Below are 23,982 nucleotides of genomic sequence, written 5' to 3' on the forward strand. Positions count from 1 at the left end.
TGTGGCAACAAATACACTGAATAGAAAATTGTTTATTACCTGCTCCACAAAAAATTACACTGAAACCAATCTGAGGAATGAATCATTGAAGAATATTTATGTGTTCAGAACTGAATGAATACTTCCTTTAGGCTAAAAAGTCAGAAAATGTGGCTAAACCATTCTGGTATAGAAATGCCTGCCAAACAGTTTTCAAGGCATACTGTTCTAAAGCTCCTCTTGCAATTTTATCTATCGCTTTATTATGCATAGTTATGAATGCTTCTGCTAAAATGCTACAGAACTTGTCTAGAGAACAAAAGAAAGGGCATTCTTTAAAAGTGTGTATAGTAGATGGGACTGCCAGCTTTACCTCCCATGCAATTGTACAGTCCTGGTGAAAGTCCCAGTGAGGTCAGCAGAACCTTGTTGCAGACTTCAGCAGGCTTTCCTCTGACTCTTAAAAACAGGGCCACTGAAATCAGTGTGATTAAAATGTTTGGATCGTAAGAGAATTGGGCTGGATGTGAATTAAATAAGATGGATCTTTGATATCTATGACAGATTTCAATCCCTGTCCCACAGTAGAAGGAGTGGGGTTGATTGCTGTGGACCTCAGGAAATACAGAAAGAATGCTTATTAAACTTTGGTTTTCTTGCCTGTCAGATCCATTTTACAAACCTGCGTGATACGCTATAAAGCTAGTTGTCTGCTGCAGACTCCTGGCAGGAATTTGTGACAGCAAAGTGCAGATGATGGTGTTTTGGAAACCCATCAATAGGAGGGGAAAGGAATCGCAGGGTGTGCAAGAGAGGTAAAAAGCTTGAGATCTGCACTGATGTAGGAATTTTGTGTTACAGTTTTATTATTGTGGCTCTGACCAGGTTACCTCAGTCTACCTAGTTATATAATATCTGTATCTGGAGAATGTTTACTTCCCAAGGCTATTGTTAGGACTGATGGGATGGTGTTTCTACAGTACTTCGGATGTGGACAATTCTATCCAAGTGCTAAAGATTATATTAAATGTGATGTTTTCCAGGCTGCAGTGAGAGAGACAGGAAGTTGTTTGCCTTTCAAGTGAACTGTGGACAGAAAAAGGAACTCAATAAGAGTCACTAAAGAAGAAAATCAGCCTGCCAGGTTGGAGCAGCTACTCTACAATTTCTATTTATTTATTAATTTATTTATGTATTTATTTATTTAAATGCTGGGAATTCTATCACAACTTTATGATTTCAACAAATAGTTCAAAGCCATTTTCTGCTTAATGAAGGATCAGAGAGCAGTGGCACTGAATATATGATTTCAACAGGTTGTTTTTTTTTTTAATTGTGTGAAATTGAGCTTGATGAATGGTGTCTTTAAAGAACTACAATGTTACTGGAAAGAAGTTATTAACGCAGGAACCTTTACACTTAGTGGATTCAGAAAATCTACAGCTGCAGACATAGCAGTTGAAAATCAGTTCTTTCTAAGCATGGGATTAGCCTGAGGGTTGAGCAATTTTGTAGCAGTTAGAAAGGAGCAAGATACCAAGAACATGCTTGAAGATATGACTGAAATTCAAGTCAAGTTGTAACAACAGAGGAAGAAAAGAAAAACATGAATGTATTATGTTTTTTAATGTATTATTTTCTTAAATCCTTATTTAGGAGAGGCATATTGCACCAAATCTAATTTAGCAAATTTTTTTGATGCAATGAATTTTTTTTCCCCCTTTAATTCGTTTTTTAGGTCAAAAGCTATTTTGGCTGAATAGGGATTAGGTAAAACTCAGAGTTTTTTCCCTGTAAGAGGTTTGAGAGCAGATGACCCATTCAAGCTGTCTGAGGATCTGCGGTTAAGTGTTTCAGCTAGTCAGTTGTCCCATCTTAAGTAGACACTCTTGAGTTTTCTTGGTGCTGGCTAAACTGAGCTCAAAGTATAGGAACTCTGGGTCAGAACCAAGGTGACACAATGAACCATTAAAGTTACTGCACCTGACTGAGCAAATCTTTTTTACAGTGTTAAAAATGCTCTTTATGCCACTTTTTACCAGTTGCACAAAATCTTTTCTGTTCCATTCCTAAATGACATTTTGGAAGGAAGGACTTCCTTGCATTCAAGCCATCCTTGCTAGTGTAATAACATTTTGAATCTTGAAGGGTCGCTTGAGAAACTCATAACTTGCTTCAGGGAGTAATTCAAACCGTGGGTGTAGGACAGAAGCATGGGGAAAAATGTTATGTGGAGCTACTCTTTCCATCCCCTCTGCTTCATCTCTAGTGAAGTTCAATGCATCAACAGGACTGTAACAACACAAAATTTTTGTGTGTGTGCAAAAGTTAGACTGAGTTTCCTCGGGTGGGATGGGGATGTTAAGATCAAAACAAGTGACTGTTAATATGATCCATGTGATAAATGACAGCCAGGATTGGGTGACTGAATACCAGAGTCTTACATACAGATTCTAGGCTGTAGTAAAAGTGCCTTTACTGCATACAAGCTCTGCTTGTATGTCTTTGTCAGCATTACCTTTTATGTATTTCCATGTTCCTTTCCTAAAGCAGGACAGATGAAAGAAGGCAGTCCTTGAGACTTTCTCTGAAGCAGTTTGATCCTACACAAGTCCACAGGGTAGACTGAAAAGGGACTTTTGGCTTTGTGCTCCTAGTCTTGTCACATGAAGATATTGGGCTATTCACAGTGTAAACTGCAGCAGCCAGCTGTCAATCAACTAAAATGACTGTTTCAACAGCTGGGAATCAGTGGGACATGAACTCTGGCTGTGTTCCCTCTCCCCTAGCCACATCCTCTGCAGTAGTCTGGATTCTGTGGAATCCTCTGCTAATTCAATGCTGATTGGAAGCAATTTTGAATGTACAAGAAATCTGAGCCTGGAAAATATTAAGGGAATAGAAACCTTTCCCAGATCTGGTTTATTACAAGGACAGAGAAGTGCTAAGTGGGCTATATCAGGGCTACTAACTGTATACTTGAATCCTCTGTAGCACGAGGAAAACATTTCCAGGTGAAGTCTGCCAATTCATCTCATTCCTTGAGACACAAAGTCAAGCAGAACACGTGCTATGGAGGTGACTATTACATAAAGCTTTGAAAAACTACAGAAGTAATTATACATAATAATTTATAGCAAGTCTCTCCAATATAGGAGAAGCCTGTGAACACCCCCCATGAATAGTTAAGTATCTGTATCCTTTGAAGCTTAATTATAGTTGCATTGCCGTTGACAAGCCATAATTTCAGTGATGGGCTGGGGATAAAGGAAAATCCTTGTCTTAAACTTACTATTTTGAGCTTACTCTCCCTTATTTGTCCTTCTAGTTCCATCCATTTCTTTCTAATGATGATAACTGATTATCTTGTTAATAACTTTTTTCTGGGAGAAGTTGACTACTATTAGCTGTAAATGTGAGGTTGAAAAAGAAGGAAAACGAACGTGAAGATGATATTGCAAGATGTTCATTTTTATTCTTCATATGCTCATAATTAAGCCTACTCTAGTTCTCTCTCTGTGTGGAGCAGGATGCGCAGGTTATAACAAGGATTCTTTTCTTCGTGTCTTTATGTGGAATGGGCTGGAAGGAAGGAATCAAATAACTAGTCTAATGTAAATTGGCATAGCTCCATCAGCTACAAAGCAGGCCCAAGTGTATTTTTAGTGCAAGCACAAGCTAAACTCACACTGTGGAACAACACTCTTTGGGGGAAGTAGAAGAAGGAAAAGACTTAGGGCAGTCCATAGGTGAATGCTTCAAAATGGTAATTACCGCTTAACAAAAACTTTCTCCATCTCTAAGAATCTGTAGAGGTGGATTTAATTTGACTCTAATATCTGATATTTCACTTTGTCAGCTTTTGCAATATTTTCACATTTGAGTCCTTCCCTATTTACTGTTTGTCACTGTAGCTGTAGAGTTGTAGTTAAACTCTTTATATGCAAAACAGAATCCCTGTTCTTCCTGAACAGATGACTTGGATTTTAAATATCGTTGCAAGCAGAAAACTTGAGTGAAAGGGATACTTCATGCACTTTTGGTGGAAGTGGTGGAATTAATTTTCTGTTAAATGGTGGAATTAATTTTCTGTTAATCAGAAGCTTTTTGACAAGAACAATTGTGATAAGTTAGGCTACTTCTCAGCACAGTGACATAAAAGCTGTTTTTCACTGAGAAGTGTAAAATGTCTCTTATGTATGTTGATTGAAGCTCATCCCCCTTTCCTCATCAGGGAAGGATTGTCTGTGTCAGGAAATGAATGGATTATTGGACCTTTTGTCTTACATGTCTCTTCCTGGTGTAAATTTGCTGTAAATTGCTCCTTTGCTAATCAAAAGAGCAAGAATATTTGAATCCCTTTGTGAGTACATGTGTGCATATGTGTATATGTTAATGATTGCCTTTTTCATTTATTTTCAGTCTCTCCAAGTTTCCTGCTAAACAGTACTTTATGTTGACTTAAAAACTTGAAATGGGCTGATGCTCCTACTGCAGCAGAACTCTGCTGTATCTACCGGGATGTGCTATTTTAAGAAAATGTAGAACACCACTTCCCATTTGTCAAGCCCTCCTAATTTCACAGGTACTTGTGCAGTGCTGAGATGCTCAGTGGTGGCACAGTTACTCTTGTGAACTTTAAAATACAAAAGAAATGGATCGTGTGAGATGTTGCATCCAGTGTACGTGCACTTTGCCTCTCCTGTTTCTTTTATGTGCTGAGCAAGAATGAGATGAGAACTCCACACTGCTTATTATCTGTACAGTAGACTCAAGTCTGCTGTTACGCATATGTGTTTGGGCTCCATTTGAGCCTTATTTTCAGTGGTACAGTAGTTTTGCTGGAGTCTCTGCTTTGAGTGGTTTTCACTTGGTGCAGAATGAGTGGGAATTAACAGATCTCTTGTACAAGGAAGCTCAGACTAGCAAATGTGGGGAAACTGAGTGTATTTTAAATATCAGCTGTTCTTGTAGTAGTGTAATGCTACCCCCTGTTGGAAATTGGAATACATGGAATATAAACCAGAATACATGGAATTGAAGCCTCTTTGTGTACATTACTTTGTTTCTGTTGCACTTGATAGGACTTTAGAAGTGCCAGTATTTATGTAAAAAAGAAATAAAAAAATTTTTGGCGTAAATAGGAAAGATGTTTTCCCCAGTTATCAGTACTAATTTAGTTTAAAATAATCTTTTTATGTTAAAATACGTTTATAGGCACAGATGTCTGCAATTTTACTGTCTTTCTGTAAGAATACAAATATATAATCTATTACAGTTAATGTTGATTTTTAGTCTACGTAAACATGTATCTATTCATAAAGGCCTTACCATTTCTAAAACAGAAACACAGCTAAAGCTGCTGTATACACTATTATACATGTGTTCACCTGTGAAAATGTGATTGGTTAAAGCAATGCTGTGGGTGCACTGCTGAACCTTCAACAGTCAGGAGGAATGTTTGTTTGAACTCTTCTGCTTAAGCACTATAACTGGAGTTTCTGTATGTACCTTAGGAGAGGTGGTTTAACTAAAAGGAGCTTAGCTGAATAAGGCTCGGAAAAGGGAATGTAATGTTGCAATGAAGACATCTCTAAAAAGTTGGCAACGCTATCTTGAATCATAAAATCTGCTGGATATCTTATGCTTAAGTTAAAAATTGTTCCTTTTCATAAAATTCCAGAACAGACCTTCTGCTACTCTAAATCATGACAGCTCAGCCAAGGAGTTAGGGGAAACAATGTAGCTGCTTCTTATTACCTGGACAAACTGGCCATCTTTATTTTGGCCCTAAGAATATGTGATATGCAGAACTTCAGATTATATCAGGGGTATCTGCCTTGGATCTTAGACCTCTCAGTTGGAGAAAAAAGGGTTTTATTTCTGATGGTGTATTTTAATGGCAATTGTGTAAGGACTCTGAATGACAGAATGATTGTTATGAGATACATTTGGTGAAAGAAGAGGCAGTGAAGGCTAGTGTTAATACATTTTATTGTGTATCTAGCACCAGTTCACAGGTGTATTTGTTCAGGGTTCTGTGCTCTGAAATCAGGAGATGCTGTGCCCCAGTTGTCAAGTTTGATGAATATACCCTGTGACATTTGCATATGGTGTTTCTATTTTTCATGAAGAATTGTTTTTAGTTCTTGCCTTCTAACTCCTGCACTAATTCTGCTCGTGTTTATCAAATATGTTGAATTAAAACTGGTCTTGGAGCCTATTTGCTACGTCTGCTAGGCATTTCTTCTGACTAGCTGAATTCCTCAGCCTAGTCCTGGCTCCTGCTATGGAAGACCTCCTTTATCATCAACTGGGAGTGAAATGTGTTCTGATTATGTTCCAGCGTCTTTGTGCTGTGAGGTCTCTCAGGAAGCTTAATGAGATCATCTGTTCAGCAATATTCATAATAATTCACGTCCGCCTTTTCATTTGAGGTGCTTATACAGATCTACCTAGAGGGTTTGCAATGGCAGTATCTCTCTCCACAGCTCATCACTGTATCTATCCTTACAAAACATCCATGCAATAATGAAGTGCTTCTCCTTGTACGGAAAACAGTACTGCTAATTTTTACCTGTGGTTAAGTAGGACAGATTTTCAAATTCACAGATGCATCTTGTTGGTCTGGAACAATCATAGCAATTTTTTGAAGACCCATGAAAAACTGAAACCTTATGAAATTAGTTTAAAAAATTGTAAGACAAACCCAAAATCTATGTTTGAGGGAGGTGGCAGATGTTTCTTAAGTTGTTGTGGTTTTGGGCATTTCTCTGTAACCACAAGCTGTCTGGCTGATACTGGTGTTAGTACAGTTTACAATGGCTTGGTGTTGTGTGCCTTCAGACTTTGCTGTCTACTTGGAATGAGTCTTATTGCTTTGTGCCTGTTGTACGTGCTCTTGGCTTTTTTTTTTTTGTCTAGGAAGTATGCAAACTTGACTTGCAGTAGTGCTTCAAAACAAACACATCACTGATGTGTTTACACCGGGTATTTTATATGCATTGGATGGTATTGCATAGCTGTTTCCTCTAGAATTCTGTCTCAATACTTTTGTACATAATGAGATATGTATGTGATGTTAAAAGGATGTTATTTAGGTTGAAAAGTTAAGCCCCTCACTGTTAAGGAATTGACAGATTTACAGTTGCTCATGCCATCTTGATTTCACCCACACATGTCCCTCTCATGCAGAATGAGGCAGATGTCCTGTGGAAAAAATGATATGTGACCATGTAATTGCATTACAGCCCAGTTGTTCAGCACACTCCTAGTGTGGCTCTTTGGTATGAAGTCATTCTAGAGCAATTTTTGGTTTTGAAAAGCAAAGGACAAGAGCAAATCATGTGCCTTGTTGCTGTGTCAGCTTCCCCATGCCCATATGTTATTCATCGCAGAGCTTGAAAATTGACCCTTCAGCATTGTTACTGAGCCTCCCACCACCCGAATTGCAGGGCCGTCACTGCTAGCTGGCAGCTGGAGATGGCTTTTATCTCAGGGTGGAGGCTGTGCAGCTGGATCCAGGTACTGGCTTTTGTGGTAGCTGTGGCAGAGGACTCAGCCCAGCTTTTCTTTCTCTTCTTTGAGTGGACACTTTCAGAGTATGCTAAAGGCAAGGTGTGTCATTTTTCAGAACTAATGGTTGTGTTCTGATGCCAGTGGTCATGTTCGGGATTGGGTGACAAAGGGCTCGTGGCTGCAGGTGGCTGGGAAGTCCACAGCAAGAAGCAGGAGGCCTCTCTCAACAGAAGCATGCCAAAATCATAGCAGAAGAGTTCCTCTGTAAAAACATGAGAGAGAAGATGGGTACACAAATCTGGACTGGAACTAAACAATGCTTTTGATTCTTGTTTAAATAACGCCTGCAACTCGTATGTGAGTTGAGCTGTGATTATCGCACAGGTTTTAGGACGTGTATTTTAATGTGAGGCAGAGCATGGCTTGCTAGTGCCACTGAAATCACCAGCTTCATGCTTCAGAAAGTAGCTGATGTTTGGGGTTGGCTGAGCAAACCGAGATGTTTCTGAACTGACTTCAGCAATCTTTCTGTAAGCCGCCAGTTGGCTTGCAACAGATGAAGCTGAGTAATCAGAAGTTTGTGGCTGAAATTGGAGCCCCACACCTGAAGCATGCCATGGACAGGAGATTGTTTCGTTTGGAGATGTTACAAAGGATGGCAGAGTTGAATAGTTTTGTATCTTTTGTTCAGGACTTGATCAACTACTAGGTGTTGTGAACCAGCCCATCAAAGCAGATGACCTTTAAAGGTTGCTCCATGTATCTGTATTTCTTGACCTTTCCTGGGAACTTGGATTTTTTGTTTTGGTTGTTGTGGGTTGTTTTTTTTGTTTGTTTGTTGTTTGTTTGGTTTTTTTTTGTTTGTTTGTTTTTGGTTTTGTTTTTGTGGTTTTTTTTTTTTCCCCTGTGGCAGCCTAAGCATTCCAGCTTTAAACTTCTTTGGTTATTTGCACCAAGAATAAGTCATAGTTTTTAATCCTCATGAGGAAAGTACCTTAACTGTCAGTTTCATTAGGGACTGTTTTCTTTTTGCTTAAATATCTGAGCTTTGCATAACTTTGGACATGTTCAAGACTTCCATTTTCTAAAGGCAATTGACACTTTTCTGGTTTTGTGATGCTGATTTCAAAATCTTTATTCATGATTTCTCATTGGGTCCTTTGCTCCTTTGTGAAGCTTCTGACAGTTCAAGATACTATTGTTATAAACTATATAATGTAACTGTAATCTGCTGCCTCCCTCTACATACAAACTGCATGAAGCAGTCGGAAGGATTGTGATGAAGGGCCACCAGCTGTCTATAGCAGGCATGAGAGTGTTTGCTCGTTGTTAGTCTGCTTCACAGTTTCTGCTTTTCAGGGACCATCCTCTGGATATTGAGTCATGATTTTGATGGTTTTCTCTTGAAAAACGGGGTATTTTGCATGACCTTGATACTGCATAATAGCCCTAAAATAAACAGAGAGGAGAAAAAAAATCTAGATCATATTCTCCATGAATATTAAGCAGCTAACCAATGCTGCAATCCATCCTCTCAGTTTCTGAGTGCATTTCTGGTATGTGCTGAATAAAAATCTCACACTGCAAATAGTTGCTTCTATTACTGTTGAGTATGAATTCCTCTTTCATAACAAGAAGAATCTGGGAGCCTCTCATTTAAGTTGAGCCTTTCTTCCTGTCTGAGCACCCAGACTGTGGCAAAATTTCATGCATGTGCTTAGCCCAAAGCAAATGACACCTAAAAGTCACAGAATCATAGAATAGTTGGGGTTGCAAGGGATCTTTAAAGGTCATCTAGTCCACCTCCCCTGCAATAAGCAGGGACATCTTCCACTAGATCAGGTTGCTCAGAGGTCTGTCCAGCTTGACCTCGAATGTTTCCAAGGATGGACACCTACTGCTTCTCTGGGGAACCTGTTCCAGCGTTTCACCACCCTCACTGTAAACATTTGTCTCTTAATCCAGTCTGAATCTACCCTCTTTTAGTTTAAAACATTACTTGTGATCATACCACAACAAGCCCTGCTAAAAAGTCTGTCCCCATCTTTTTTATAAGCCCCCTTTACGTATTGAAAGGCTGCTATAAGGTCTCTTCATATATATATATATATATATATATATATATATATATAAAAAATGTATGTATATATAAGAAATGCAGCCTTCTCTTCTCCAAGCTGAACAACCCCAACTCTCTCAGCCTTTCCTCACCGGAGAGGTGCTCCAGCCCTCTGATCATCTTGGTGGCCCCTCTCTGGACTCGCTCCCACAAGTCTATGTCTTTCCTGTGCTGAGAACTCTAACTCTTACTAGGTTCAGAATAACGAAGCTATAAAAAGCTGGCAAACTTAGATGAGCAGAAAGAAAAGCTTTCTTTCTAAAGATACACAAAGAGAATTACATAAGCTGTGACTGATGAGGTGTGTCTGAAATGTTGACAGTTATCAGGCAAATGGCATTTCATTCCTCTTGCCAGTGATGATGGAGCCCAGCTTAGCCTTACAATCTACAGAAGGTGATCTATTTTTTCTTGGAAGCGTGGTTTCCTCCTTCTTAGGAGGAAAGATACAAAACAAAAATTTTTTGGTTCTTTGAAAATACACGTTTTATATGGAACAGCTATATATCAGTTCCTACCCTTAGAGTCAGTAATGAGAGGGATTAGTCTTCAGACAATATTTTTCTTCTTTCTTATCTGTCCATCTGACTTGCAAGCTCCTGGTTCCTTTTTAAAGCACAGAGATGAGCGTACAGGGCAGTTGTGATGCCTTTTGTTACTGTGAATCTGGCAAAACTTCTTCCAAAACCAGGAAATGGAGCAGTACTGAATCTTTGCTTCTTGATGTGCAGCTTATACTGGAAAATCTGGACTTTGGGGCTGATCTTGTGCCCAAAGACTAAAACTGCCATTAGCAGCAGCAGAGCAGGGTTGGGTCTGTAGTCCACAGGAAGTGATTTGAGTATATAGAGAAAGGTAGGCATAGTTTTCTTAATGTGGGACAGTACTTGTGTCTGATAATTTTTTGAAAATGAGAACCGATCTGATAAATCGTATGTTTCATGAAATTTAAAGCGAATGAAACTTTGAATGAAATAAGATTAAACTTAAAGGTGAAAGACAATGATATACGAAATATATATAGGGGGCGAGGGGGAAAATCCCATTTTGATTGTAAAAAGGATTATGCACTACGATGATTATTTGCACACACAGAAATAAATGCCAAGTCTTAGGTTCTGTTTAGCTGTTTAGGGCAACAGAGCTAATTTATGAATAATGATCCAGTGTATCAGACTAGTGGGTTCTCCTAACATCTATCATTGAAACCCTGCTCAGGATATTTGGAAGCAGAAAATAAAAAATGAATGCCATCTGACAGCAGCCAGATCACTACCAGAGTTAAAATAGCCCTGGACACATACTTCATGATGTGTGATATACAAGTGGTACATATCCGTTTACTGTGGGTGTTCTAGTGGTGAGGTTGTTTGAACTAACAACCATGCATCACATACTTCAGCACTCAGCTCTTGGGTCACAGATAAAAGAACCTACATTATTTTTATTAATTATTATTTTATTTTAGTTATATTTTAATTATATGAAATTTATATAAATATTAGATATAAATATATATATGAAAATAAATATTAAAATATATTTAACTTATATTCATGAGTAATATTATGAGATACACAGGATATAGATACTCTGTTAGTTATAGCCTGAATATCATAGCAGGCATAAGAAAAGCATGTTGAGTGGGGTCACTTACTCTGTTTTTTCTTTGATGTAATCATAGGGTAGGTTGAGATATGTATTATACTTTGCATTTGAAAACGATACGTTTTACATTTGTACATTATGCCATAATAATTTAAAAAGTTTCTCCTACAGACAAAAGCATATTTGACAAAAGCAGTCTGGCAGAATTAAAAAAAAGCTTTTAAGTCTCTGGTACCATTCTTTCCACTGAATTGCCTTAGTAGTAGCCATTGCATTAGCGAAGCCTCTGCCTTAGAGAGGATTGCAGCAGGAGGCCTCAGAGTTGCAGAAAGAATAGAATATGATTTATTGAAATGGAAATGAAGACAACAATCTTATAGACTAGAAAAACTACTTGATAACAAAAGACTGGTTTTATTTTTTTTATTGTCTCAGACTGATTTTTTTATGTAATCACACTGATTCTTTTAGTTATTTGTTGTCCTTCATCTAACCCCTATAACTTCGACAATATTTTATCAGTGTCCCACATCTGATGTAATGTCACACATCGAACTTCTGTTGGCCTTTTTGCATCTTTCTTTGTCAATTATAATCTAATCCTCAAACAATTATTTTGAAAGTATATTTATTTGATACTGTCTAGCCTTTATAAATTTTCTCATCTTACCTAACTTGTACATTTTTATGAAAAACATTTTAGAATTTATTTTATAAAAATGACTAGGAGTTCCAGGCATGGAATAGGACTCCACTGTTGAACAAACTGTACCTATGTTAACAAAATTATTTGTCTTTATTTTTCAGTTATTTCCATACACATATGATGCATAAAAGGCAAATGATGGTTTAAATTCTCACTCATATTCAGAGATCAGAAAGCTATGGTGACTGATTTTAACTTGCATTAAGTAGCATATCACCAAAAAAAATCATCTGCGACTGAAATGTTTTTAACTGTTTGGCATTGCCGACTTTTCAGTCCTCATTCTTGCAGAAGAGCTGTACTTGTGCAACGCTGAGACAGGGAAAAACAGCAAAACGTGATTTGCAAGTAAATCAGGTAGTTATAGCTTGAATTTACATGGGGAGCAGAGCTGTGTAGCTAGGAGGACCGTATGCTATTTTGCAGATAACAACTTTACTATGAGGTGAGAAGAAAACCAATCAGTATAAAACTATGCAGTTTATTCTTTGTTTCTTTGCATTACTGTTGCTTGTAACCTCTGTAATGATGAAAGAGGACTTCTTTGTGGGGGATTATGTATAAACAAAGAACCAAAATGCCATTTTTTCTTCAAAGAGCTTTCAGTCTCCTTTAGGGTTTTCTGCTTTCTACCCTTTATTTCTATCCGTGTTTTTCCCACAATTTCAGATATTCTGATGTGTAATGCATTTATGGAAAGAGAGTTAAAAATATTTTTCCAACTTGCTATCTAGTTTCATGCAACAAGCCTATGCCTTGAATGACAGCCAGGCTGTGCAGATTAATGAATCTAGAGGCAAAGGTGAGGAGGATAATTATTTTTCCCCTCCCAAACCAATTTTTGTTTGACTTTGTGAACTAAGTAATACACGGTTTGGCCCCCATACCCCAAAAGTTACAAAAAAGCCCCCCCAAACTTTTTGGTTTTGGAAGCAAAAAAGTTGCCAGAAAATGGTGAGATTCTTTCTTATTAGCAAGAGCTGATTTTTATGCATTTCGACACTGAAGTCTGCCACTTTCTATTGCATTAAGTAAGCTAGTAGGTGCTACCTTCAGAGGCAGCATAATGTGCTTTACATCCATAGACATAACGAGTCAGGGAAATTATTTTTTGGTATTCTATATCAGTAAACTCCTAACAAGTTACTGGGGGCATGAAAAAGCATTTTCCAAGTCTGCTATAAATAGTAGTTGCAAAAAATTCGTAGAAATTCTATTGTAATGGAAAAATGTCGTTACCTAAATATACAGAACGCTGCTTGTAATGGACTCCAAAGTCCTCTGTCCTTTATCTGTGCAGAAACTTCTGCGTATTCCCCAAATGAAAGCAGCAACTTCTGTGGTGTCACACAGTAACTATAGAAACAAATAACATTCACTATGGTTAAATTAATACAATAATCTATTTTTGAAATGCTGTGGGATGTTTTTTCTCTTCCATGAAATCTTGGTCATGTTTCTGATTTCCTCCCCCTCTGTTCTACTTTAAACAGTTGCTCAAATTCAGTGTCTTATATATTAAAATATACAGCAAGCACAAAAGCTCAAGGAAATACTGAAGCTGTAGATTCCATGTTTGCAATAAGATCTGTTATTCCCCTATTGAAAGTTATTCTGTGTTGCAGATTTTAAAACAGTATATAAAAAAAGCCAACTTGCTCTTCCGCAATTGATCCAAGTAAACTATTTTAATGTATGTTTTATTGGCTGAAACAGAATCAGTCTAATCTTTCCTAATCTTTTTCTGGTTCATTTCAAGGTACAGGAAAGCCAAAAAAAGCCTTTCCATATAACTTTAACTGAAGTTGGATCTAGTTGCTAGCTCTGACAGTTTTTTGTGAGGGTCACTTGTAATGAGCTTTATATCATAATAAGTTTGCCTGTAGTATGACTTGAACTTCTACATGGATAATCTACATAAATAATCTATTTTGGCTTCTATTGAAAAATTTTGGGAAGTCAACACGCTGCCTGTATAAGGGGAAGATATATGTAATGTATATATAAAGTTTTAAGTGTGTCTGAAAAGCCACCACTTTGTCAGAAGGCGCAGGAAACAGGCAGTTACCACAGGTCACAAGTCTGTGCCTTTAGGTGAAGAAAATTACTGTCAGGTGTCAATACAAAATGGAATTTTATTGTTTTGGAACTGAGCAGTATTATTGCTCAGCTCCAACAGGTATATAATGTTTTTCCACTTCAAAGTCCAGAAGACATGCTTCTTTATGAAAAAGAAAGGATCATGATGATGAATTCTTCTTCTCACCAAGATTGCAGAAATAAAAGAGATCTCTTTAGGAGAGTGGTGGTCAGTGGCACAGACCAGACTGACTGCAGCATACCTTGATGTTGATGTGCAGGAGCAGCGTTGATACCATCTGGAGATGGAAAAGCCAGAGTGTCACCCAGACCAGCTTTGGATGACATAGATAGTATAAGCTGGGCAGAAACTTGGCCTGCAGCGTGTTTTGGAACACACTTAACGCTTAAGTGTGAATGGGCACTGGTATTTATGCCTGACTGCTTTGATGTGCCCCAGCTGCCATTGTACCACAGTGGTACAAAAACCCATGAAACATCTGAGATGGCAAAAAGCTCTTCTAGAAAGACCCTGATGTACAGGTGATATTTGAGGCAGTCTGGAGTCAATTTAAGCTCTATCTCGGTTTATGGAGCTGAGTCAAAAGCACACCAGGCTTCAGTCCGTTCAGAGCATCTATCATTTTAAGCAAATATAGGCTTTTAATATGCATCTGTTAGTCCTGTTATTCCAACTTGATATCATCTTCCTCTGAATATTGGATTTTCTTGCTTTTTGCTGCTTAATTCAGGATGGCTTCTATAGGGCTAAGCTTCACTGTGCCTGCTACAGTTGTTGCAAAGCTTCCAAAGTCAAGTTAGTTAACTTTTATAAGGTGCACAAATGTTTTGCAACTTACACGTTTTGAACACCTTTGTGTCTGAGCACCTTTGCGTCTGTCCTGGATTTTAAAACCATTTGTTAAGTTTTTGTGATGATGATTTCTCTGCCATTCTCCTTATATGTTGTGAAGTTTCTATTTCTTATGAAGTTTTTTCATTCTAAAATTTTCTGCTTTCTTTAGGGAACAGCAATATTGCAGTCTGGAGTCTTACCAGCTATACCAGGTAGGAGCCATTTAGTTACTTGATTTGTTAAAGAATAATGTTTAAGTCTCAAATTGTGACAAAAGAAACAGAAGATTTATGGAAGCTGAACTAAAGACTATGTTGAGAAGTACCTTGTTTGTGGTTGGTTTTGCTGCTGCAATTCATGAATGAAAATTATGGAATACATTGTAATCTGTAGCATCTTAAGTTGCAAAGATTAATATATTTATTTTTCCCTTTTGTAATTTGAAGAGGTTCAAAGTTGTCACTTTCTATACAAAGTTGTTTAGTGCTTTTTCTACTTACATAGTTGAAGAACGTCAAGAAAGTATTCTTCCTAGGCTATACTAACATGAAGGGAAAATTTGATTTGTATGTTCAGTGTGTGCACCTAGTTTTTTAAATAACACAAAACCACTGGAATGGATTCTTACCAGAGCCAGCATGGAGATGCTTCTGTCTTGTCAGTGGAACTAGTTAATGACCAACAAAATCAGTAAGGGGAGGAAGCTGAGTATCTGGTCTGGAAAGATTATAGGCAAAAGTAATATGCTGACTATCTTTTCATTGTGCAAGTAAGTTGTTTAGTATCTTCAAAATCTTTATATTCCTTAAATTATTTACCTGATAATTCAGCAGATCCATTACATTCCTCAGGTTGCCTGCTTCCAATAGACACAGTACAGCTCTTTGTGCCTGGGTTTCATTATTACTTTTAAAAATCTTGGCAAATAATGTGAAGTATACCTGATAGATACTTGTGTGAACTAATCCAGTATGATACTTAGGATCAGGAGGTATATCTGGAGAAGGTTATAAGTAATGCTACTCCTTTGCCTGTCCTAGCAGGAGAAAAATCTGGAATCATTTAGCAGATCTTGTTCCTACTTATTCCACTAAAGTCAGCAGAATTGCTTTTGATTTGTAGAGGTGTAAGTAGAAGCACAAATTGGACCATTAACTCTAATTTTATCTTTCCTTCTGGTGCTCAACTTTCTAGTACTCTAATCAACCCAGGGAAACCAGAGCATTTATGATTCACATGTGTATAAATACAGGGGAACTTGGGTCTATAGCTGTGTTGTGGTCACAACATAATTGCTGTGTTAATTTCAGTGGCAAATTAATTGTGGATGCAAACAATACCTGGCAAAACCTTAATCTCAGGCTATTCATGCAGATGAATGAGTTAGCTGTTTTGAAAAAAACTATCATTAAGCAAATTGGGAATGTAGAAATACAGGACCGAAAGGGAAGATACAGGACTGAGGAAATTTGAGTGACTGGGTTTTCATGTCTGGTATGCTAGGAAAATATTGTTGATGAAAAGAACTGAATACTTGTTGGAATAAGTATAAATGCTTCAGGCAAATACAGCATCTGAAGCCAGTGACTGAAGTTTTTAGTTTTTATCTTTGTGGGGTTTCATCTCTCAAATGTTCTTGCATACCTTGGAACTTTATTCTTCAATACTACACTATTTTTCAGAATACAAAAGAAACCCATGTTTTCTCTGTCTCATTGCACTTTTATTATCATCAGATATTTCATGTTAAAGATGGTTTTCTGTATAAGTGAACATTTCAAGTATAATTGAACTTGATGTTGCAAAGCTTTCAAAATAACACTGTAGCCTTTGAGTACTTTGCTTCCACCATGTTTAATCCAAGCCATTAACTAAAGGTCCTTGGGTGCTGAGCAGTTACTCAAATAGTTCTGTTGGACTAAAGGAACAGCATTAGAAGCTTTCTGTTGGACTAAAGGAACAGTATTATAAGTTTTCTATGTTTTTCTATTATGATCTTTTAATCCATTGTTAAGGATAATATAAGGGCACACTAATTTGAGGTTACTTTCAAAACCTGTCTTGCACATGTACATGGCAAGATACCTCTACTAGCATGAATGATTATACAATGACCCAATATACAGTTATAATGCTTGCTAGTGTGGTGGTCTGCTTAGTCATAAACACTTTTCTTTTTTTATCACAGAAAGTATTGTATTGTATTTTCATTCAAATACACTGTACGAATGCAAACTCACTTCTTCCAGTGCTATAGGTGCCCACATTTCCTGTGCAATGTTTTTGCTTTTGAATGCCTCAGTTCTGCAGCAAGAACTGGATTTAAAGAGTCAGGATCAATTATTTAAATACTTTTCAGTTTATTGGTAGTGAATGTGGGTGATGATATTCTTTTTCTACTGTTACTTGTGTATGCTGTACAATAGACTCAGCAACTTCAGAGAAGAGTGTCCAATTCTAATGGCAAGCTGAAAGTGTTCATAAATGTGGCAACAATTCTGAATTGTATTACTAGGTGGAAAAAAACAAGTTGGGGTGAATCATTTAATTCTCGTTTAAATAAGTTGGTTGCATTTGTTATAAATAGCTTGGTAAAGATTGTTTGGGAAGAGAGACTGAATAGAATACTTGCATTTGTAGGAGGAAAGTTCCTATTGTTACCATAGTTTTGTAGTACAGATCAAGGTAAGGGATTTTTTGGAGTTATACGATGTGGGGATGGCTGCTCTTAAGCATAGCAGACTGCATTTATGGTTATTATGGGCCAAAATACCAAGACAGGTCAGAGGTTCAAAAATCTGATTCAGATTTCCTGATTTCTGAGACTGCTGGATTCTGGAGGCAGAGTGTAGGTTTAGTACATTTAGTCTGAGAAGTTCTCCTGGGACTGTCCTGGTTTTGGCTGGGATGGAGTTAACTTCCTTCTTCGTAGCTGGTGCAGTGCTGTGTTTGGTTGTGGTGTGAGAACAATGCTGATAGCACACGGATGTTTTTGGTCGTTGCTGGGTAATGCTTATGCTAAGTCAAGGACTTTTCAGTTTCTCAGGCCCTGTCAGTGAAAGGGCTGGAGGGGCACAACAAACTGGGAGGGGACACAGCCAGGACAGCTGACCTGAACCAGCCACAGAGGTATTCCATACCATGGGATGGCATGTTTGGTATATAAATTTGGGTGTTTAGCCTGGGCCTGGGGTTGTTGCTCAAGAACTGCCTGGGCATTGGTCAGTGGGTGGTGAGCAGCTGTCTTGTGCATAATTTTCTTTTCCTTTTTCCCTTCCCTTTGGATTTCCTTCCTCTCCCCTTCTCCTTCTGCTTCATTATAACTGTTATTATTATTGGGTTTTGTTTTATTTCAATTATTAAACTATTCTAATCTCAACCCTTGAGTTTTACATTCCTTTCCGATTCTCCTCCCCATCTCTCTGGGTGAGGGAGGGAGTGAGTGAGCAGCAGCAATGCCCAGCCAGTCTCCGAGCAATGACCCTTAGGAATACCTCTTTGGCTGGTTCAGGTCAGCTGTCCTGGCTGTGTCCCCTCCCAGTTTCTTGGTCCCCCCCAGCCATTTGGCTGGCAGAGCCTGAGGAGCTGAAAAGTCCTTGACTTAGTATAAGCATTACCCAGCAACAACTAAGAACATAGGTGTGCTATAGACATTGTTCTCACAGCAAACCCAAAACACAGCACTGCACCAGCTACTAAGAAGAAAATTAACTTTATCCCAGCTGTAACCAGGACAGTAAGTCTAACAGGTGTTTGTTTATCTTGTTCTGCAATGAAAGTCCTTAATCCACCTTAAATCATCTGAAGTCTTTTGTTATTCTTACATTTAGAATGTATTTCCTAACAGTTGTGGTATTTCTTGCTGTAATTTAGGCATTTTATTTAAATCTTGTGCTTCTTTCTAACGTGTTGCAACAGCTTAGGTAAGAACCTCCAGCTCTTACTTGTAATGTCTTCATTCTCTCCATCAAAATATTTTAATTTTCTTGGTTGATTAGGAGGACTCCGTCACAGCTCACCTGTTTTATGAATGTTATTTAAACCATGAGGTTGTGTTGTAGGGGGGAAAAATACCACTATTTCCTTAGTTGCCAACCCTTCCAAGTGAACTGAGCAGTCTGAAACCCAAGACTCCTATTTAGAGAAGCTAAGGTGAGAGCTGGAATGGGTTTGTAGAACTGCTTAGGGATGCTCTGCAAACCCTGGAAGGCATTTCATGCAGACTGTATGCACCATATTTCAGAAATTTGTGTCCCTTCCTATTAGCTACAGGGAAGCTGATTGCCTAGGCATTCCCAGGAGCCAGACCTGACCGTGGACATTTTCAGTAATCAAATTAAACTTCTATACTGGGAGGTCTGATCTCCCTGTACTTCTGTGCTACAGGCTTTGGCATTACAAAAATCAATAGCTGAATGGGAAAATAAGTTAACAAATATCCTCCCATGGAAGCAGCATACTTTAATATTAATAAATTTTGTGACTCTTAAATTATCTTTTTCTTTTTCTGTCTGTTCAGTTCCATTTTTCTGTATTCCACAGGAACAAATTCATCAGCATTGCAACAGACACTCTTGCTATCTGACAGCCTCTTTGCTTGTAATACCAAACCCACACAATGCTTGATGGAAAATGTTCTGAGAAGTTGAATTAAGGAATAAGCATAAAACAATGCTGTGGATTGGAATTCTGCTGAAATGTCAGCTTAATGCTGATTATGAACATTTTATCTCTATTAAATTGTTCTTAGGTAGATAGGGAGTCAAGGTAGAGAGATAGAATAAAGTTAAGTATATAACAGGTGATGGGTGCTGAAATTGAACTCTGCTGTCTGACAGCTTAGCTTTTGTGATAGAAAAATAGACTTTTTTTCATGCATTTTTAGAATTTTTATTGCGAACCTGTGCAGCCTGATGGTTCTGTTCCAAGCTTAGGAGTAAGCTTTCAAGGAATTAATTGAGAGCAGTGGGAAAGAAGAATCTGGGGTGTGCTGCATTGGTTGTTATTGTTTAGGCTGAAAATAATTTAGAATCCACAGGTTTTTTTTCCAGGAAGTATTCTGTCAGCTCTTCAGATGTAGAAAGACCAAGTACACAATGGTACTTTCATTGAGCCAGTAAAGGATTGTGCGCTGAGCCGTGTCCACCATAAATATGTAATATCTCATAGAGCTAAATGCTGTAATAGAAGAGCATTATTTTAATGAGAAACTGATGAATAGAACTCTGCCATAATATGGCATTCTCTTTCTTGATTGTGCTTTATTTTATAAGTACACTCAAAATAATTCTGTAGGGGAAGAAGTGTAGGAGCTCGGAAAAAGTAAGCCTTCATTTTTGGCCAGTGTAGATCCTGAGCTTCAGATGCATCAAGATTTTTGGAGTAAATTGTATGTAAAGCATCTTTGAAGGTATATTTTTCAAAAAACAGACACTGAGCTTCCTTGTACAGGAAAATGGTAATGATTATAGCTTAACACTTACATTTTTTGGGGTGGGAGGCTAAGCAGGACTGGCCCTGCAGCATGGGAACATGAATAATAGCTAGAGGTAGATGTTCTTTTAGACACACTAAACAGGCATCTTTGTGGAGCAATATTTGAACAGTCAGGGTGCTTGAATGGATTTCTAGTTTTTTGTACTACTTTTTAAGTTGGCTGTTAGACAGGAGGCATTTCTGAATATGGTGAAATCTGTCAAGCATGTAAGGGTTTTTAAGCATCCCCTTCAGCTTTTATGTATTGCAGATAATGCCATTTGTATAGCAGAAAATATAAGAAATCACTTTGAAAATTGAAGAGTAACAAACTTAGGGAAGTTTTATAAGGCGGTTATACAACACCAGGAAGTCTCTTATTACATTTACATAAAAACCCCTCCTGGTGTGCTTGCAGCATTTCTCCTGTCAGTAGCTCTAGCCTTTGGATACAGTTTTAAGCAAGGTATCTGTTTTCAAAGGAGGAGATGGAAATGTTGCTTGGCTGAATGAATTAAAGTACTTCATAATGAAAGTTTTAATTCAACAGGAAGCAAGAATTTATCATAGAGCATAGTGGTTTCTTCTGTCCTGACTCTGTCAGCAAGTTTAATAGCCCAGATCTGCAAAGTTTGTGACTTGCTGTGTGAAGGCAAAGTAGAGGCTGAGCAGTAAGAAGTGATCACTTGGTAAATGCAGTGTAGTGTTGCATGGCCACGTAATGATAGGTGACAGGATTTGAAAATGTGAACTGTCTGGGCTCAGTTTATAGCATGTATACCAGCTTCCCTCTAGTTTTTTAATTTTTTTCGTGGCTTTTTCTTGTGGCACATGTGCTGTAAACAGTGCTTATTTTTGAAGAGTGGGCATAAAGAAATGACTATGAAGTTAGAAAAATGTTTCAAATAGTGGTTGTCTTCATTGAGCTACATCAGGCATTTGAGTCTAATCATATGTAGGAATGCAAAATATTCTGCAGCTTATTTTCATTTTGTCACATTTTCCATATCTTCTTCCTCTTACACATTGAGGAATGTAGAACAGAAATAACTTCTGATGAGCTACTCGGTTTCAACAAAGACTTGAGCGAGTCAGCCACACAGAACTGGATGGCAGGGTAAAATGAAAAAAATATTCTTAACAATCCCTTGTAAAACAAAAAGAATGATGAAAGGGAGTATCTGTCTCCTGCTGGATGCCTTATATACTCAGAAATTTATCTCACTAACTTGCTTTTTCCATTCCTGCAAGTGTTACCTTAGGATTCATAAATGAGAAATGAGCCAGTTTACATGGTAGCTGTAAAGAAGAAGAACGAACATATCTAGGTCAATCCCTGCTGACATGTGTTTTCATGACATAGTTCAAAGCTTAAAAAAAAAAAAAAAATCCACGAGAGATTTGACTATGTAAATATTTGTTAGCTGCCAGGTTTGAAAATGAGAAAAATGCAACAGGTCAAATCCTGAAGGATTAACATAGTTCTTTAAATGAGCTCCAAATGGGAAAACTTCAACTTGACCATAAATGCGTTGGCGTATCTTACTTTAAATCTCCTTTCCTGTCCTGTGTGTTTTTCACAAATCCTAAAAATGTTGTGTAAAAATCTGTGTTTCCTCTGGAATGATTTCTGCTGATTTACATTAGGATTTTGAGGGAGAGAAAAAAACAAACTCCAAACATACTGGTTTTGTGATGAAGCTGCAATTGGCATAAAGCCGTAGTCTTTCTTCAAAGTAAGGTAAGGCTTTCAGCTGCATAAAGTGTATTCTGATATTCTTAATAATACAGAGACAGGCTGCCCTGAGCTGAAAAAAAGGAAAATCGGTTACAGTGAAAATATAAGTAGATCAGCTAGTCCAGGGCTGTCCTATTTTTGCATTTATTTTTGTCAGCAGTCTTGTTAAAATCAAAATTTCAAATAATGTTTTTAGTGGTTAAGTCCTCACCAGAGTATGTAAAGGTTCTACAACCTGATCTCAGTTGTTAAAATACCAAGTAAGTTTCTTAGTGTGGTATGCTTGAAAATTGTTTTTGTAGCTTTGGGTTGCCCTGTATATGCTTTTCTGTACACAAAGACCACAAAACTAAAGGTTTTAGTTCAGTTGTGCACTTCTGAAATAGGTGTTTATTATTTTTTTAATCCATTCTCATCATTATGTGAAATAATCTGTGGTTTTTATTTAGATTTATTTTATAAAAGCATAACAGTGTTATAAACTTGGAAATTAATAATTCAGGGGAAAATGTACAAATATATACTTTATACAGGGGAAAAAGTAAGAAATTGCTATTTTCTGTAGGCTTTTATGTCAGCAGTTTTCTTAAGTATTTGAGACTGCTATTTATCTTACAGAATTTCTTTATGTTGCATAAGAATTACAGTAATTTGGGGGCGCTCTTTTAAAAAAAATTCGCAGACAACTGTCTCACCTACTCAGAGACTATCCATCAGTTTAGAAAAGAGTGTTAATTTTATACCTGATCCCCAACACCCAGCAGTACATGGACAGCTGCCCTGTCACCAGTGGCAGGGTTACTCCTAAGCACAGCTTCCTACCTTATTTCTGTGAAGCACCATTTATTTGCACAAGAAGTTCCCTCAAAATGATTCATGTGAGGAAATATATGCCACTTATCTTGATTAAGGTGCCCACAGTGACAACACTAGAGGCAAGACATTCACAGCTGGATAGCAGTAGTGCTAACTGAACAGGTAAGGATAATGCTCATTAGTATGCTGATTAAATAAAGAAGGGATGTGTGCATGTAGACCAGGCACACTACGTGTGTACTACTCCGTAGGTTTCTGAGCTGCTGGCTCTTGTTTCCTCAAACTTCCGTATCTAATAGTGTACCTGGGACAGCCTCCTGCTGCTCTGCGTGGGGCTGGGGAAAGGAGACTGACTGTGCCTCCTGACATACCCTTGGTAAAGCTTTCTTGGCTGTAACCCTTGGAAGGCTGGTTCCAAAGAACCAGCTGTGCCCTGGATTCAAAGCCAATGGAAGGTAGATCCTTCACCTGCCCTTCGCCCTGCCCCAGTTTGCACATGGCTAAAACTGGACGGCGGACTACTGAAGTGTGTGATACAGTTCTTCCCGTTAACTTTAATAGGTTTTGGATCCGATCTAATGAGATTTTAATGAACACTTCAAACATTTTGTTTCCAAAGCTGTTATGGATTGCAAAGGCAACTCCCCACTCATTTTTCATCGCCATTTTACTTCTCAGTTTAAGAAAACTATCTCTGTTTGGAAGGTAGTACTCACCACAAATGGGGAGGCCAGTATCCTCAACTTTTATAGAAGGCATCCTTTCTTTCTGAAGAAAGACAACAGCAGAATTAGATTATTATGCCATAACCTTGGGCTAAGAATTTGGGGTGGGGTGGGGGGAAGGAATATTGCTTAAATGAAGAACAATGAGAAGAATTACAGTTACTGAATTTTTTCTTGATGTTTCAGAAACATTACTAAAATCGCTGATGCACAGCAGGTATTTAATAATAGCAACAGGTATTTAGATTTAATGTGATTATCTCTCTTTGAAAACAGGTAGTACTTCTGTCATGGCAGTTTCTGGGTCTTTGAAAATGCACAGAGGGCACAGTCTCCAAGCTGGTAAGTATCAGTGGTTATGAG

At 37.9% G+C, this 23,982-nt stretch overlaps 1 protein-coding gene across 3 annotated transcripts in view; it reads left to right on the plus strand.

The window, feature by feature from the left end:
* DOK7 (docking protein 7) overlaps positions 1–23,982 on the plus strand; it is a 79,834-nt gene that overhangs the window by 37,425 nt on the left and 18,427 nt on the right. For all 3 annotated transcript variants that reach the window (XM_040593078.1, XM_040593058.1, XM_040593068.1), the window contains 2 exons: positions 15,035–15,077; positions 23,896–23,961. In XM_040593078.1, coding sequence (XP_040449012.1) covers positions 15,035–15,077; positions 23,896–23,961 — 109 coding nt within the window. The remainder of the gene's footprint in view (positions 1–15,034; positions 15,078–23,895; positions 23,962–23,982) is intronic.

Source organism: Falco naumanni, chromosome 1, assembly GCF_017639655.2.
Source record: "Falco naumanni isolate bFalNau1 chromosome 1, bFalNau1.pat, whole genome shotgun sequence".
Classification (NCBI taxonomy): Eukaryota; Metazoa; Chordata; class Aves; order Falconiformes; family Falconidae; genus Falco; species Falco naumanni.